This window comes from Lynx rufus, unplaced genomic scaffold (assembly GCF_022079265.1).
Source record: "Lynx rufus isolate CCGP_SWC_20201006 ecotype Redwood Valley unplaced genomic scaffold, mLynRuf1.p SCAF_7, whole genome shotgun sequence".
Taxonomy (NCBI): domain Eukaryota; kingdom Metazoa; phylum Chordata; class Mammalia; order Carnivora; family Felidae; genus Lynx; species Lynx rufus.
In genome coordinates, this window is record NW_025814889.1 from 36,492,934 (window position 1) to 36,510,427 (window position 17,494).

The 17,494-nt window shown below is 35.3% G+C and overlaps 1 protein-coding gene and 1 non-coding gene across 2 annotated transcripts in view; both read right to left on the reverse strand.

Moving 5' to 3' along the window:
• Positions 1–17,494, reverse strand: part of ERC1 (ELKS/RAB6-interacting/CAST family member 1) — a 516,249-nt gene that overhangs the window by 282,934 nt on the left and 215,821 nt on the right. The window contains exon 13 of the mRNA XM_047065409.1: positions 4,646–4,781. Within this exon, the coding sequence (XP_046921365.1) occupies positions 4,646–4,781 (136 nt within the window). The remainder of the gene's footprint in view (positions 1–4,645; positions 4,782–17,494) is intronic.
• On the reverse strand, positions 10,483–10,589 carry LOC124502732 (U6 spliceosomal RNA). Its single transcript, XR_006959996.1, has one exon. It is a non-coding gene; the product is annotated as a U6 spliceosomal RNA (small nuclear RNA).

Genomic DNA, 17,494 nt, shown 5'->3' on the forward strand with positions numbered 1-17,494 from the left:
TACATTTATAAAACAACTTTACCTGTTAGTGTTTGTATTCTCTTTGGCTTTTCCCCCCACCCCACCCCACCTCACATCTTGATTGGTTTTGTTTACCTAGTTTTTAGCATATGTGAAATAGTACTATGGTTCGGAGAGTCAAAGTCTTTATTACATAACAGAAGGTTCTCCTCAAACCTACCACCCCAATCCCATTTCCCCTTTCTTTCCACTCTTCTCATCACTCCCATAGATAACTGGTCTCTTTAGTTTCTAGTTTATCCTTCCTGTTTTCTTTTGAAAAAGAAAAAAAAAAGATGAGATATAAGTGTATTTTCTTATACCAAGAGTAGCATACTATAGATAGTCTTTGTGCTTCTCCCCTCCCCCCAACTTAACAGGATGTCCATATCAGGTCATTAGAGATCTTCCTCACTTTTTTTTAAAGCTGCCAAGTCTCCAGTTTGTGGATGTACCATAGAAGACTCAAGTACTCTCCTACCTACAGGCAATTAGGTTGTTTCTAATATTTCACAATTACCCACAATACTGTAAAGAACCATTTATATAAGTATTTTTATATTGCCTGAGCTGTATCTTCAGATACAACAAGATGATGGATAGCTGAGTCAGTAAGTTAACTGCATATGTATATATGGTAATTATAACCTACATTAAAAAATCATGTTTTGAACTTTAATAATTTTTAAGAGTAAAAGGGGGCTTCTACAACCAAAAAATCTCAGACAAGTTAATATACATAACACAAAAGTACAAACAGAATACAATGGAATGTCAATGTCCTACTTTAAGAAAGGGCACCCGTATCTAAGGCCATGATAAACAATGCCAAGGTTTACAGTCTGCAGGATTCCTAGGTTCTCTCCACTTTCAGGTATCATTTTCATTTCATATGTAAGGAATTTGTTTAATCTTTTTAGAACATTTTTAATGTGTTGAACCAAAAACAAGGAGTAAAGTAACAACTTATTTCCAAACTCACGTTCTGCCAAAAAGGAATACTTTTAGTTCCATCTGAATATTCAAAAAATGGAAAATTGAAAGAAATGAAGTTATCTTTGCAAAACACTTTTAAGATAAAACATGGGATTTTGAATTAAAAAAAAACAGTACAGCAAGGACATCAAATGTGCAAATGCTACACTCAACTATCATGAATAAACCTCACATGTGATGCTGAACAAAAGTCACAGAATAAATATGATGACTCATTTACATAAAATAAAAATATGCAAAACTAACCTATACTTATTTAATATATACACAGGTTGCAAAGAAAAGCAAAGAACAATAAAAGCCAAAATAATAATTTCCTCTAGAGGAAGGGAGGAAAAAATGATCAGGAAGGAATATACACATGATTTCTGGGATGCCAGTAATCTTCTAATTTCTTGAGATGATCACTTTACATGTATTATTTACATTGTGTGTGTATGTGTATTTTATGTACTTCTTCTAACGTATTTAATCTTGCAGAATAATGAAAGACAAATTTAAAAAGTAATATCACTGCTTTGTGGCAAACTGTAACTTCTACTAGGAAGAGCGAAGACACCAATGAACTACCATAACTGGCAGTCACTGAATAACAAAAAGTGAAAATTAACCTTCTTGTCTTAAACCAGGTTTTAATCTTCACAAAGGAAAACATACTATGTATTTACTAATATCATCAGTAGAATTAAACTTTGGAAGGCAAGGTGGCACCTGATAAAGATTATTCATTATTCATCAAATCTGAAAAAATTAAATATACCATATTTTTAACATGATAAAGAATATACTTTAATCCTAGAATTATTATGCCTATAGTGGAAATACTAAAATAATTCCTTCCCTTTACATTTCCTATTTCACAAAAACATCAACAGATGAACCCAAATATATATGCAGAAATTTAAAACACACAAAAAAATTCAGGTATTAGAACTATTTTTAATACAAGTCCAAAATCAATTGCTTTTCTACTATTATACTTTCATGAATTCTGATTAGCCATCTCTCCAAGATCACTAGCTTTTTTTAGTGGAGATTCATATTTAGAGATCACAATCTGGGTGCTAGGGATGTTGACTACCACTGGTTGTCATTTGCAACGACATGGTTAAGAAGTGAGTGGCAGAGCTAGTTAGTACAAGAGCTGAGATCACATGGAAAATATCCTAGTTGTAACCCTATACTCTTTTCACTATATTTAAATGAACTACATCCATGTGTATCTTGCATATGGCCATGAGCTATCATTTGCCATTATTTTTATATCCATCACTTACTGAGACACCTTGGAAAAGTCATTCATCCACTCTAAACTAGTTTTCTATGTAATATATAAAATAAATAATCTGATGTCCTTATTTCTCAAATCATACAAAGAGTAAATAGGAGATTACATGTGAAGGCTCTTTTGATAATAACATAAAAACTGACAAAAGATTAAAAGGGCATCTTTCGGGTTACGCAGACAGACTGGTAACAGAAAACATTAAAGGGGTGGAGGACAGAAGACAAATGAAAAAATTAAGGAGGTAACATAAATAAGGGCCTGTCTTATAAATTAAATATTTTCAGTAATTAAAAACATTGTGATACTAGTTCAACAAAGGAGGCTGAATGAAATCCTAGAAATAGCCTAATTGTTCAATGAAATGAGCAATGAAATAATTTCCTATCAATGATCTAGTTAAATTGTTAGCAATGAAGAAAAATAAGACCCTCACCACACAAAATATCCTAAAATAATTTAAATTAAGAAGGTAAAAAATGGAAGTCCAGAGCAACTTAAAAATATTTATAGGCAAATATTTATATGTTCTCAAAACAGGGATAAACAAACCAAAAAAATCCTTGGGGAAAAGGCCAACACGGAAGAGAGACAGCATTTGATTTATATTAACAAATGAAAATTTAAGACATGAATAAATACTTAGCCTCACTGGTAATCAAATAAATGTAAATTAAAACAAAAATTAAATATTTTCCGGGGCGCCTGGGTGGCTCAGTCGGTTAAGCGTCTGACCTCGGCTCAGGTCATGATCTCACAGTTCATGGGTTCAAGCCCCACATCGGGCTCTGTGCTGACAGCTGGGAGCCTGGAGCCTGCTTCGGATTCTGTGTTTCCCTCTCTCTCTGCCCCTCCCCGACTCGCGTGCTGTTTCCCTCTGTCTCAAAAATAAATAAACATTCAAAAAAAATTGTTTTTAAATTAAATATTCTCCATCCATCAGACTGGCACTTTAAAAAAAGGGAGGGGGGGCACCTACATGGCTCAGTCAGTTAAGCGTCCAACTTCGGCTCAGGTCATGATCTTGCCATTCCTGAGTTCGAGCCTCATGTCAGACTCTGTGCTGACAGCTCAGAGCCTGGAGCCTGTTTCAGATTCTGTGTCTCCCTCTCTCTCTGCCCCTCCCCTGCTCGCACTCTGTCTCTCTCTCTCTCTCTCTTAAAAATAAATAAACATTAAACAAAAAACAAAAAAAACTTTTTAAAAAGGAGGAAGAAAATTGATAATATCAATTACCGTTGGCAACAGTGAGGGAAAACCGGTACGCTGCTTCTATCAAAAGGTGCTGCATTTGAAAAGATGTGTATTGTTTCTATAAGGACCATGCACTGTATAATAAAATTTATATAAAACAGGAATGAAAAAAGAAATTAAAAAGTCAGATTTTTGTGTCTGAAATGGATCTGTTGTGAAGTCTAAAAATGTCCCACAAATCTCTTCAGTGAAGATTGCATGATAATGCAATTGTGGCATAAATACTCTCTCAAACCAAATTAAAAGTTTCAACGAGAGAAAAAGTGGTGGCAGCTTAGCAGAATTAGCAGATATGCTTCTCTAAAATTTAAACTTCATTCTGACAGGTTACAGATCCAGAAAGTCTCAGGTAAAATCATGGCTGAGCCACTTACAGAGCTGTGTGCATTCAGGTAAATAATTCAATTTCTCAGAGTCACTTTCTTACCTGTAAAACGTGCACAAAACCACCTGCCCCACAAGATCAATGTCAAGGTTAGAAATAATGAATGACCAAAGGCCTGAGTTCAAGTAATGGGCACATAACAGGAACTTACCATATCGTCACTAGTACTGTTATGGAGTTTAGTTACACCTAATTTTTGAAAAATTATCACTCCACTGAAGTGAAAAAGTATAGTTTATACATCCTGTATGACTGTGAAATATGCTTCTAAAGTGAATATTTAAAAAGGAGGGAAAGAAAGGGAGAAAGGAAAAAGCAGAGAGAATAAAGGTAAAAGAAGAATAAAAAAACAGAATGAAGTTAAACAGACGTTAACCAAGATTAGCAATGTACTCTAATGAAGGAAAATGGCAAATAGTAATACTGACCACCCTGAAGCTTAAGAGAACCCACTCATTAAACTGACGTTGAACTTACCAATTAAATGCGATCAACTTGAAGATGAACTTTCTCCTATGCTGAGGTGTCCTCACAAAGCTGTGGAATAAAACTTGCCTTTTCTATTTAAAGCCATTCCTTTATTGCTAAACAGTTGGTCTCAGAGGAAGGCAGCAAGCAGGGTTAGAAAGAGAAAAAAGAGGAGGATAAAGATGAAGAGAAAAACAACATGCAATCATGGATCAATCTCTTCACCCGATCCTTTCAGATTCTCCTCAGGTTCTAACCTGTAGTTGTTGGGAGCTATCATTGAGGTTATCCTCCCTCCGTCGAGCCTCCTCAAGCATCTGTGCACTCTTCTTCTTTTCCACCTGTTCCTTGTGCTTCAGATTTGCTACCTTCTTATTCTGGTCTTTCACTTGCCTATTGATAAGGGAGGAGAAAAAATCAAGCTTTTCATATATCTGCATAAAAAAGAATATTTTTATTTAGAAATATATAGCACTTATGCCAAAAACTGGCTGAAAACCAACAAAGAATTTCTGCTGCAAAATTTTTCTAACAATTCAAAATTCTTTCCTACCAATGGAAACAAATTGGTAACAATGGTGTTTCAGAAACATGTGTTCAAGCACGTACTTTATGAAGCACAAAATTATAAAACAAAAGAAAGACATAGGATAGTCTGAAATAGCAGAAGAAAAGAAACCAATTCAGAGATTTATGTTGGAAATAGGGAAAGGCTACTGACATCAATGTTATGAAATATTTTCTCTTTTTTATTTGCATATCTATTACTGGTTTTTGACTTGCGATTAACATTAGGTTTCTACATAACATCTTATGCATATATCAGCCTATATTAAGTTGATGGTCACTTAAGCTTGAACCCGTTCTTTACTGATAGAGAATTTAAAATAATGGACAAAAAGATACGCACTGGACTTGAGAAAAGAGAGTAAGACCTCAGTGAGACCCTTAACAGAGAGATAGGAAACATAAAAAACCAATCAGAGATGAACTCTGTAAATGAAATTAAAAATACACTATATGAAATAGACTGGAGGAAGCAGAACACCAGATCAGTGACCTGGAGGACAGAGTAATGGAAAACAATCAAGCTGAACAGGAGAGAGGAAAAAAATAATAGTAACAAATGCAAAGAGACTTAGGGAACTCATTGACACCATCAAGTGTAGTAACATTGGAAATATAGGAATCTCAGAAAGAAGTGAGAGAGAAAAGAGGGTAGAAAATTTATTTGGAGAAATAATAGCTGAAAGCTTCCCTATATGAGGAAGGAAATGGAAATCCAGATCCAGGAAGCCCACAGAAGTCCACAACAAAATCAACCCAAGGAGGTCCACACAAAGATACACAGTAATTAAAATGGTGAGGAGTGACAGAGAATTTTAAAAGCAGCCAGAGAGAAGAAAACAGTCATATACAAGGGGACCCATTAGGCTATCAGCTGATTTTTCAGCAGAAACTTTGCAGGCTAGAAGGGAGTGGCATGATATATTCAAAGTGCTAAAGGAAAAAAACCTGCAGCCAAGAATACTCTATCCAGAAAGGATGGCTCCCCAGAGCTGATTAATACAACAAACAGCTGCTGGGTGCCCCTTGTGCGTTTTCCTGTGTGCTATCTCACCTCACTTCACCATACACCTGTGAAGTGGGCACTATGTTATTTCTATTTTACAAATGAGGGGTGCCTGGGTGGCTCAGTCAGGGGTCCAACTCTTGACCTCAGCTCAGGAGATAATTTCACAGTTCGTGAAATCAAGCCCCACATTGGGCTCTGCACTAACAACGCAGAGCCTGCTTGAGATTCGCACTCTCCCTCTGTCTCTCTGCCCCTTCCCCACTCATATGTGTGCACACTCTCTCTCCCTCAAAATAAATAAAAACACTTAAAAAATAGTAAAAACAGAAAATTTATTCAAAATCAAACAGTAAGTTAGTCACATAGATGGTAAAATAAAAGGTCTGATGGAAGTGCACACTAATAGGCTATGCTAAGGTCACATTTCAGATCTGTACTTTCTGCCATCTTGAATATCCACAGAAATATTTAGCCACAGAGAATAAAAACAGATACCAGTAAAAGAAATAAAAATGCAAATCATGTTTATATTTGATTCTCCTCACTATATAATTTTCTATGCTAATGTTTTGATTTTTTTTAATCTGATATCAATTATATCCTAATGGAAAAAAACAGATTGGGACCTTTGCATTAGAAAAGACCAAAAAATGAAGCAAGATTTTCTTTTCATGAATCAAATTGCTCTTTCTCAAAATTAAACTTCTCATAACATTAGTTTACTGATACAAATATTTGCTGTTTTTAGGGTGAAAAAAATTTTAGATGGTATATAAATTCTTTTCACCCTGCATCTGTGGATTATTCCAGATGGTGCTAGCAACCACTAAAGCCATAGCAGTAACCTGGTTATTTGGAGCATTATGACACATGGAGGAAGAAACCTAATTAAAATCACCTGTGTATTTTTTGGTTAGCGGGCCAACCTTAAAGACTCAACTGTTGATCCAATCAAAACCCTTTTCATTCTTCAGTACTTTTTATCGTTATTATTATCTGAGAATGAGTGGTTTATTTTCATCTTGACTTTACCCGCAAGCCATAGAACTAGGTCAGGGTGTTTTTAGTGGTGTTTCAGAAAAGAGAATAAAAAATCCCACTGCCCCTATCCTATCCCAATAATCATTCCAATCCAACTTGTAGTATGCATTTAAAAACCAAAACTGTTTGGGGGTGCCTGGGTGGCTCAGTCAGTTAAGCGACTGACTTTGGCTCAGATCATGATCTCTCAGTTCATGAGTTTGAACCCCCCGCCACTGCTGGCAGGCTCTGTGCTGACAGCTCAGAGCCTGGAGCCTGCTTTGGATTCTGTGTCTCCCTCTAACTCTGCCCCTCCCCCACCCTCACTCTGTCTCTCTCAAAAATAATAAAAAAAAATTTTTTTAATGTTTGTGGCACCTGGGTGACTCAGTAGGTTAAGTTCCAACTTCAGTTCTTCAGTTCAGTTCATGATCTCACTGTTCGTGGGTTCAAGCCCCACATCAGGCTCTGTGCTGACAGCTCAGAGCCTGGAGCCTGCTTCGAATTCTGTCTCCCTCTCTCTCTCTGCCCCTCCCCAGCTCATGCTCTCTCTCTCTCTCTTTCAAAAATAAATAAACTTAAAAAAAAAAAAAGATAATTTTAATCTTCAAAATATTGGTCATAGAATTTTTTTAATGATTATCTCCATCAACTCCAAAAAGACACGACAAAATACTAAGTAATAAATATAGAATACCAAGCTGAATACAAAGCATGATCCTAAACATATGTGTGCATACACACATACATAACTGAAAAAATTAAAAAGGAAAAACTTAGGATGTTTTCAATGTTTCTTTTAATGGTATTCTGTAGTTTCTAAATTTTTTAAAATAGACAAAATACTTTTAAAAAACATTTTAAAATTATGTTTTTAAAAATGAGATGTGGTTTTACCTCAAAATAGGATCTTCATCTATATCAGACTAACAGAAAGTAGTCCAGTATGGCACATTTAAGTTTCCCTTATTTTTTTTGGTCTTTAATTTTCCACTTCCAACTCCATTTTCTTTTCATGTTTTCAATTTCTTTTCTTTAACTTAGTTTTCTGGCTTTAGCTCTACATTTTCATTCTATAGACTAAAGGATAATTAAATAGGAAAATAAAATGATTTTATCTAATAAGTCAGGCAACCAAGAAAAGTATAGAAAATTTTAAGAGTATTAAATCAATATATCTCCCATTGTCTCTCCTACCCCACCTTCTTGTATAATGTTTACGTGCACATGCAACACAAATATATGGAAAGTTCTGAATTCACAAATTAACTAGAGTGGATGAATACAACCAACTTTCTTGTCTAATATCCTTTTCAACACTGTTTCTTGGGCAAAGAACACAAACAGCAGTATTATCACAACATACGTGATAAGTAAAAGGAAAGATGTAACTTGAGGAATTGTTTGGGAATAAATATTCTGAGACATAATAGAATCTGTGAAACATGAAATTACTTTCTCTTATAAACAGATCAATATGTAATTTGATTTAAATCTGGGTAGACAAGAAAACCCAAATATGTTAGTAAACCCATACCTTAAACAGAAAGAAAAGGATTTAAATGGCTTAGTATAGATTTTTTTTTTTAACTCTCTTAGACTGCTATTAAGCCTGAATTAATTAACTGGGGTTAAATTCAAAGTGAACTTATACCCTTTAATATCCTTCAAGCAAGAAAAGGAGAAAGGAGATTCAGAAATGAATTAATCCTTTAAAATGTGATTCTCAATTGAGGAGTTCCCAACTATTATAATAAATAATGAAATAATGAATGAATGAATGAATGAATGAATAATGAATGAATTTAACTCTCTCCATTCTCACACAGATATGAATAAATTAATGTGTAAGAAGAGAGAAATGCAAAAATGGAAAAGAAGAGATTTATCTCTACTGGTCTCTATCACAAGAAGTTTTATAAGATGTGATCTACCACCTTGCTATTCAAAGTATGATCCATGAACATACATCATCAGCATCACTTGGGAGCTTGTTAAAAATACACAATTCTCAGGCACACACTAGATCTACTAAATCTGCCCCTATTTACTTTTTTACTATTCCCTCAGCCTCTGTCTCTTAAAATCCAAACTCAAACTTAGGTAAACCTCTTAGGTCATAACTACTATTGGCTCTCCTCAGCTCCCATAGTCATTTTAACTAAATATATCTTAGGACATGTTAGTTTGTTCCTCATATTAGTGTAATCCACATGTATATCTCATCATACCTAAGAAAATGCCTTCCTAGGGGCACCTGGCTGGCTCAGTCAGTAGAGCACACGACTCTTGATCTTGGGGCTGTAAGTTCGAGACCCACATTGGGTACAGAGATTACTTAAAAATAAAAACACCTAAGGAAGGATGGAAGGATGGAAGGATGGAAGGAAGGAAGGAAGGAAGGAAGGAAGGAAGGAAGGAAGGAGAGAAAATGCCTTCCTAGAGGTCATGGTCCATGTCTGATATATTTTCATAACTCACAACTCATAGCATAGTTCCTCCTTGTGTGTAGATACTCATTAAATATTTGTTAAACACACGCATAAAAAGGAAACTACATCCCCTCTATTGACAAATTTGCCCAAAACATGGCTCTGAGGGAAAATACAGTTTAACATTACAAAACAATGTAAGCACTGAAAAATGAACATCTTCCTTATCTTTAAGTAACTAAGAAAGTTTATTAGGAAAGGACTAGTTCTTGTTCTCCTTCAAAATTTACATTCTATTAAGACACCATCATACTTTTTTCAGAAACTACACTCCTAGTGGCTTTTTGCTTTGTCAAAAAGACAGATACATAATGCTAGTGTAGTAGGTCACCCTACCATAAAAATCTCCCAAGCACATTTAAGAAAAAAATAGAATGCTACTATTGTCAGGTTTAAGGAAATACTAAAAATCAAATCTGACTCAGCTATTTGTGCTTTCATTAGAGAAAAGCAGTTTAAGCTAGAAAAAAAAAAGCTTAAAAATACATTAATTTCAAGCAAAATATTGTTCAAGTATTACATATTAAACATCTTTATTATGCATAAATGTTTACATATAGAGAGAATATACAGATATTGCATGTGCATGCACAGACACTCCCTCTCCTTCAACCTTCCCAGGAACACCCTCCATTGACACTTAACATAAAAACTAAGACGTGAAATTTCATAACACTACCTGAATACCTACACTTGGCTTAAAAAAAGCAATTTCATATTATATCATCCCCAAAAGTATATAAGAAACTAAAAATAATATTTTTTACATATTCTATGTCTAATTACAATGTTTTGGGTTATTTAAGAGCTGCTTTAAATAAGGATTTTTATTTTCATGGCACTGTATCCCTAGCAATCTAATGATAATAAGCCATACCAAAAAAAAAAAGAAAATATTTCATTATAGAATATAAAATCACTAACAATTTGGAGTTTTATATAAACTCTTAAATTCTACCAAAAAATGCTTTAGTTATCAATTCAACAGTTTTTGTTTTTGTCTTTTTAAAATCTGGAACACTTCTCAAATTTGCCTGGCATCCTTGTGCAGGGGCCATGCTAATCTTCTCTGTATTGTTCTAAGTTTAGTTTATGTGCTGCCAAAGCGAGCACCAATTCAACAGTGCTCTTCAAGCACTTCAACAGAAGAACATATCTAGTCCCATCTTACATTTAATTTCATTTATTTCCATGTTTGTTCTCACTACCACACTGATCTCCTTGTGGGCAAGGACCTTGTATTATAAATCTCCACAGATCTGAGGCAAGGCCTATCTCATAGCAGTTACTCAAAGTTAACTGAATTCAAGTGTTTTGACAGAAAACTCTTTTTTTAAGGTTGGTTCTCATAATAACTCTCATCTATTACCATTAACTCAATGAATATTTCATGAAAGCTTCTATGTGCTAAGTATTATCTTGGGAATATGGCAGTGAAAAAAAATGACAAAAATCTCAGCCCTCACTGAGTTTACAGTCAATGGGAAGATAGAGAATATAAGTAAAATACACTGTATGTCAAATGGTGATAAATCCAATGGAAAAAATAAAAGAGGAAAAAAGGAGCGTGGGAATGACCAGTGAGACTGCAATTTTAAATGAAGTGCTCAGGAAAAGCCACACTGCTAAGGTAATATTTAAGTAAAGATGTAAAGGAAATGAGGAAGTAAGCACAGCTATGCGCATATTGAAGAGAGAGTGCTCCACACAGAGGAAACAGCAAATCATAGATCCGGATAGAAGAATGTGCCTGGCCAGTGTGATCAAAGTAGATGGAGAGACACAGCATACTGGCAGATGAGGTCACACAAGCAATGAAGGGCCAAACCCTCCAGCAAAGGCAAGCAAAAAATTTTTTTAATCTTTTCATTTCTATTTATTTCAGAACAAAAAGTCACAGGATGTGGTTTTCACTGTCCACCTTCCCCCACATCCATAAACTGGTGTTTAATTTTTGATCTACAAAAGAATAATTCATTTTTTTCTTTTCAATTTTTTACTTAAATTCTATTTAGTAACAGAGTGTAATATTGGTTTCAGGAGTAGAATTCAATGATTCATTACTTAGCTGACTTTTTTATGGTAAAGGTCCAGATAGTAAGTATTTACACTTTGTAATCCATATACAATCTGAGTCACACATTCTTCTCTGTTTTTTTTAACTATTTTAAATACATGAAAACCATTCTTAGCTTGCAGGCTATATAAAGGGTACAGGAGGCCTGTAGTTTGCTAATCCTTGCTTCAGAGCTTTGTAGGTTACTGAAAAGCCTTTGCTTTAGGAAGCAATTCCTTGGTATCATAAAGTACTAATAAAAATAACCCAATAAAAATTCAAATTTCTATCAAATGAGAAAGCTACATACTTGTCAATAATTTAAAACTAGCATGCATTCTAAACCCAACCATGAAATTTTCTAAGAAAGCGTTAGCCTCCACTTAGCTATTTGGCAAATATTTACTGAATGCCAACAAGGGGTACATAGCTTTTTTTCTTCCTTCAAATTTTTATTTAAGTTCCAATTAGTTAACATATAGTGTAATATTGGTTTCAGGAATAGAACTGAGTGATTCATGACTTACATATAACACAGTCCTTATCACAAGTGCCCTCCTTAATACCCATCATCCATTTAGCCTATCCCCCACCTACCTCCCCTCCATCAACCCTGTTTGTTCTCTGTAGTTAAGAGTCTCTCTTAATTTTCTTCCCTTTCTTTTTTCCCCTTCCTCTGTGTTCACCTGTTTTGTTTCTTAAATACCACAAGTGAAATCATATGGCATTTGTCTTTCTCTGATAGACTTATTTTGCTTAGCATAATACACTCTAGCTCCATCCACGTTGTTGCGAATAAGGGCTGCTTCTCTTTTAAGGAACAGAATACAACCTCACTGCCCTCAGGAATTTATTGTTGAAAGAGGCAAAACAATTTCAACTAACAAAGAATCTGCATCACACAGCACAGTGGCATGTCCTATAGGAAAAATCAAATGGAGCAAAGTAATAGAGATGCTGAATGTGATAATAGTTTATTTAGCTACAATGGTCAGGGTAGACATCACTGAGGAACTGCGATGGAGGATGTGAAAAGCAAGCCATGTAAAGGCCTAGGGAAAGAGGGAGAAAGAACATAAGTACAAATACTGTGAGGACAGCAAAAGCTTGGCAGATTTCTTTTAAAAGTCAATATGGTGGTGTATTACAAAGGGTAAGTAGTAAGTGGTGAGGTCACAAAAGGAGCAAGAAGTCAGATGATGCAGAGCCTTATAAACCATGGTAAGGAGTTTGGGTTTTATTCTGAATATAGAGGGCAGAGCAAGGTCTTAAGGAGTGACAGCATTTACTGTATGCTTTAAGAGTTCAGTCTAGCTGCCATGGAGAAGAGACTAGTAGAGCAAAATGTAGAAGCAAGGGTACCAGTTAGAAAGCTACTCTGATAGTATGAGTAAGAGATAATACTTCATAGGAGGGCATGGAGAGAAATGGCTGAATTTCAGATATATTTGTGATGTATGATAGGACTTCCTGATAGATTTAATATAGGGAGTGGCAGGAGAGAAAAATCAGGAATTAGTTGATTTATTTCTGAGTAATGAGTGAATGGTGATACCATTTACTGAACTGGGGAATACTGAGGAAGAAATTTTGAAAAGAATGGAAAAAATGAAGAGATCTGATCTGGGTAAAGTTAAGTTTGATATCTAATTAAAGACATCATGGAAATAATTAGTATATTACTCTGGAGCTCCTTTGTGTACATGTAGACATATGTATATACATGATAGACATGTCCCACATACACGATAGATGGGAGCTATAAATACATAAGTAATACTGAAAGCCACAAGGCTTGAAGACATCTTCTGAGAAAGTATATGTAAAAACGACAATAGGGCTGAGAATGGAGCCCTTCAAGCTTTAGGGGAATACGGCAGAGCCAGAAATGACAACAGAGTAGGCATGACAAGTGAAGGACAGAGAAATAAGTAGAATCTGCTATCAGAAATGCCAAAAGAAAATACCTTTCAAGGAAGGGAGTGTGTATAATGATGCTGAAAGGAAAGGCAAGATGGTGACAGTAACTTTTGGACCTGGCACCTGAAAATATACCACCGCAAACCCTGGCAAAAGCAGTTTCAGGGAAGTGATAAAAATAGATTAAAAAATAGATAAAAGAGAAGTCTGACTTGGTAAACTTGAAGAAATGTGAAGAAATGCAGACAGCAATTATACACAGTCAATTTTTTAAACAAGATTTGTTAAGAAGGAACAGAGAAAAATGGTGTGCCAGCTAGAAAGGACTATCATGTCAAGGAAAGGACTTTCAAAGATGGAGGGTGGAAACGTTAAATCATGCTTATGATAATAAACTAGGAAAAAGTAAAGTTTTAAAAATAAAGCAGAGAGAAGGATAATTGAGAAAGCACCATCCTTGAACTGGGTAACTAGGATAGGATTATGAGAAAAAGTGGCAGAGTTGAACTTAGAACAGTGAACCACTGTAAAGAAAACACACAAAACACACCTGTACAGATGCATGTAAGCCAGGAGATCTAAGGGTGGGAAGATGCAGTAGGTAGCATCTGATTCCTATTTTCTCAATGTAATATGAAGTGAAGTCAGCAGCTATGAGGTGAAGGCAGGGATTTTGTGGATTTGACAAAAGAAGAGCGAGCAGGATATAATCATCTCTGAAAATGTAAAATCAAATTTAACAGGCATTTGTATTAGAACTGCCTGCATAAGTGGGAGCACATTTGAAATATGTGGCCATAAATCTGCAGTGAGACCTGTCAGGACAGTTGTGTGACTTTTTTCCCCAAGAAATATGCAGTATCTCAGTGCAGAGGCTGTAGAGTATAGAAGTGGTGGTCAGAGCTGCACTGTACTTTGCAGCATACTAAGCCAAGGTGTAGAATTCCAAAAGAAAACAATCAACTCCACATACTTAAAGTCACAGGAGAGAAAAGAGGGAAGCTTTATGCTGGCCAGAACAGGTATACAATCCCCCAAATGTAAGAAAAGACACTGCTTAAGAATGGAACCAAAACAGAGGAGAAAAGAAAAACAGAGAACCCATTCTCACATTTCTTAGTATAATTTGTGGAATTGTTTTACTACAACGGTTGATGCCTGTTCCCCAAACTGTATAAAGATAAGAATCCATGACTGTCGGTATATTTAAAATCAATTTATAGGGGCGCCTGGGTGGCGCAGTCGGTTAAGCGTCCGACTTCAGCCAGGTCACGATCTCGTGGTCCGTGAGTTCGAGCCCCGCGTCGGGCTCTGGGCTGATGGCTCAGAGCCTGGAGCCTGTTTCCGATTCTGTGTCTCCCTCTCTCTCTGCCCCTCCCCCGTTCATGCTCTGTCTCTCTCTGTCCCAAAAATAAAATAAACGTTGAAAAAAAAAATTAAAAAAAATAAAATAAAATAAAATCAATTTATAAAGTCTAAAAAAAAGCAGACCAAGGATATGTCACAGTGCTATGACTGAAGTGTGCCAAGAAATCTGAATATGTGCTAGAGAAACAGAGAAACAAAAAAAAATTCCTGTCTTAAAAAACTGACTTGACTTTTTGGATCTGTGACAGAATAAATATACTGTCAATTGTTTTTATTCTTTAAAGAAAGCTGCTCTGTGTTGCTCACTCTGGATTTCTCCTTGATTTATTGATAATGACAGAGGAAAGCACAAGCATTTTTATGGAGAGCATCCATTTATTTTATGCATTATCTTAATGTCTATCATCTAAAACAGGACATACAACTTTATACACTTTTGAGCAAAATTTGGGTACTAAGAGATATATACATATCCTCATGTCTCTCTTCTATTTTTTTCTCCCGTTTCAATTTTATTCTTCCCCAATACTCCTACTTTATTTAATTTTCTTCTCCCTTTCATATATTTTCTGTTTATATGCCTCAGGCCTCACAGAATCATCCAGAGATTCAACCATTCTTGGTGGAAGTCAGACCTAGGAGAATGCTGACCCCATGACCTAGGAAAAGTAACATTCTAGCATGAACAGAACAATGAAACAGACAATATAGCTTTTTATTTCCTGCTATCTTGTTTCCCTCTTTATGTCTGAAAAGTACTTTGTAGATACTAATGAATGCATTTACTTTCAGTACCCCAAGCCTCTGTCAGTAATGAGCACTGTGAATGCTACAGTTTAATCACACCACAAAACAGTATACTAAGCTATGTGTGCAGAAAGAGTATGCTGTTTGTACTTTTTCACCTGGTGGTTTCACAGGGAGCAGTTTAAAAACTAATTTAACTTGGACATTTCTCTATAACATGCACATGGAGAGGTAATAGCTGGAGGCTACCTTGGGAAACAAAGCATTAATAAAAAGCAGATAACAAATTAAAAAGTAGATAATGGTAACAGTTTTTCTCAGGTGCATATAAATGCGAGTAATCAGCAAACTCCATAAGTGGTTTTCTTCATAAATTTTGGGTAAAATACAATGAAAATCATTAAATCAACTGGGGAGAAGATTATTAATCACTAAAGCATTCCACTGAAATGAGAGAAAAGAATAAAGTTTAGTTTCTGATTTCATTAATAAAGCATTGGCCTAGGGGTGCCTGGGGGCACTCTTGGTTTCAGCTCAGGTCATGATCTCACAACTCATGAGTTTGAGCCTGCATATGGCTCTGTGCTGACAGTGCAGCACCCTCTTGGGATTTTCTATCTTCCTCTCTCTCTTCCCCTCCCCAACTTTCTGTCTCAAAAATAAACCTAAAAAAAAAATAATAAATATAGTACTGGCCTAATGGGAGAAAGGGAGGCAAAAAAAAAAAAAAAATCAAAACTGTAATCTATGAATCTGAAATTTTACATTGTATTTTCATCACAAAAATATTTAAACTCCACTTCCAAGGGGTCTTTAACCAATAGAGATATGACTACACACAAACATAATTTATAAAAACTCAGCATGCCGTAAGTGAATTATAAAAGTTTAGTTTACATTTGCCTGCTTTTTGTTTTTGTTAGAGACATACTGACCTCATAATAAAACTCAAGCTTCCTTAATTAGCACCAAAGGCCCTCAAGAATCTTTATTTCTATCACTCCCTCCTGCCGCAGGTTTTTTGTTTTGGGGTGTTTTTCTTTTGCTTTGGTCTCTTCAGTTGTCCTAATGTCTTTACACTATCTCTGCCTAGCATACAAGTACTCATCCTTCAAAATGATATTAAAATGGCAGCATACTGGCAAAGCATTCCAGCACCCCCTGAGCAGAAGTGCTTCATCCGCATGACTAAAGGGTCTGTACCTGAACTATAGAATGGTACATTGTGTAAAGGATGTAAAGTGTAAAGGAAAGTGTAAGGAGTGTAAAGGAAAAGATTTTCTAGATTCTCTGAATCTAGAAAGTGTAAAGGAAAAGATTTGCTAGGTTCTCTGTTCACAAATTATAATATTTGAAATATACAAATATTCTAGAGCTATAAATTAAAGAAAGACTAAAATATACAGTGAAATTCAAATTGCCAATATTGATTTAATATACAGGTAAATCACTGATCACAGTGCACTTAAGGTATTTACTACTATGGTCCAAGTGCTTTTGAAACATAAGAAAATTAAACTGTCCCAAAACTTTTCTTTGTCAAATTGGTAAAAAACAAGTTTGCTTCCCACAGCACATCATAATATCATCTGAACTTTGCTTGAAATTAAAAGACCATTATTAAGCCTACCACCTCCTTTTTTCATTGGCCCATTGCAATTACAGCAGTTAATACTTGATAACAATATCATAACCACAAAGCAAATGCTTATGGATAAATATGCCATTTAGTTATAGGATTTCACCTAGATGATCCAAAATATGTACATAAATTGTGTTTTACATTGTCACTGAAATGAAAATACAAAATAATAACCCATCAGCATGATAAACTCGTAAATCTCAAAACATGTTCAAAGTCCCCAGGGATGTGAGAGCCCCTGATAGGAATACTGTAATGAAGAGGTTAAAAACAAAGCTTTTAAGA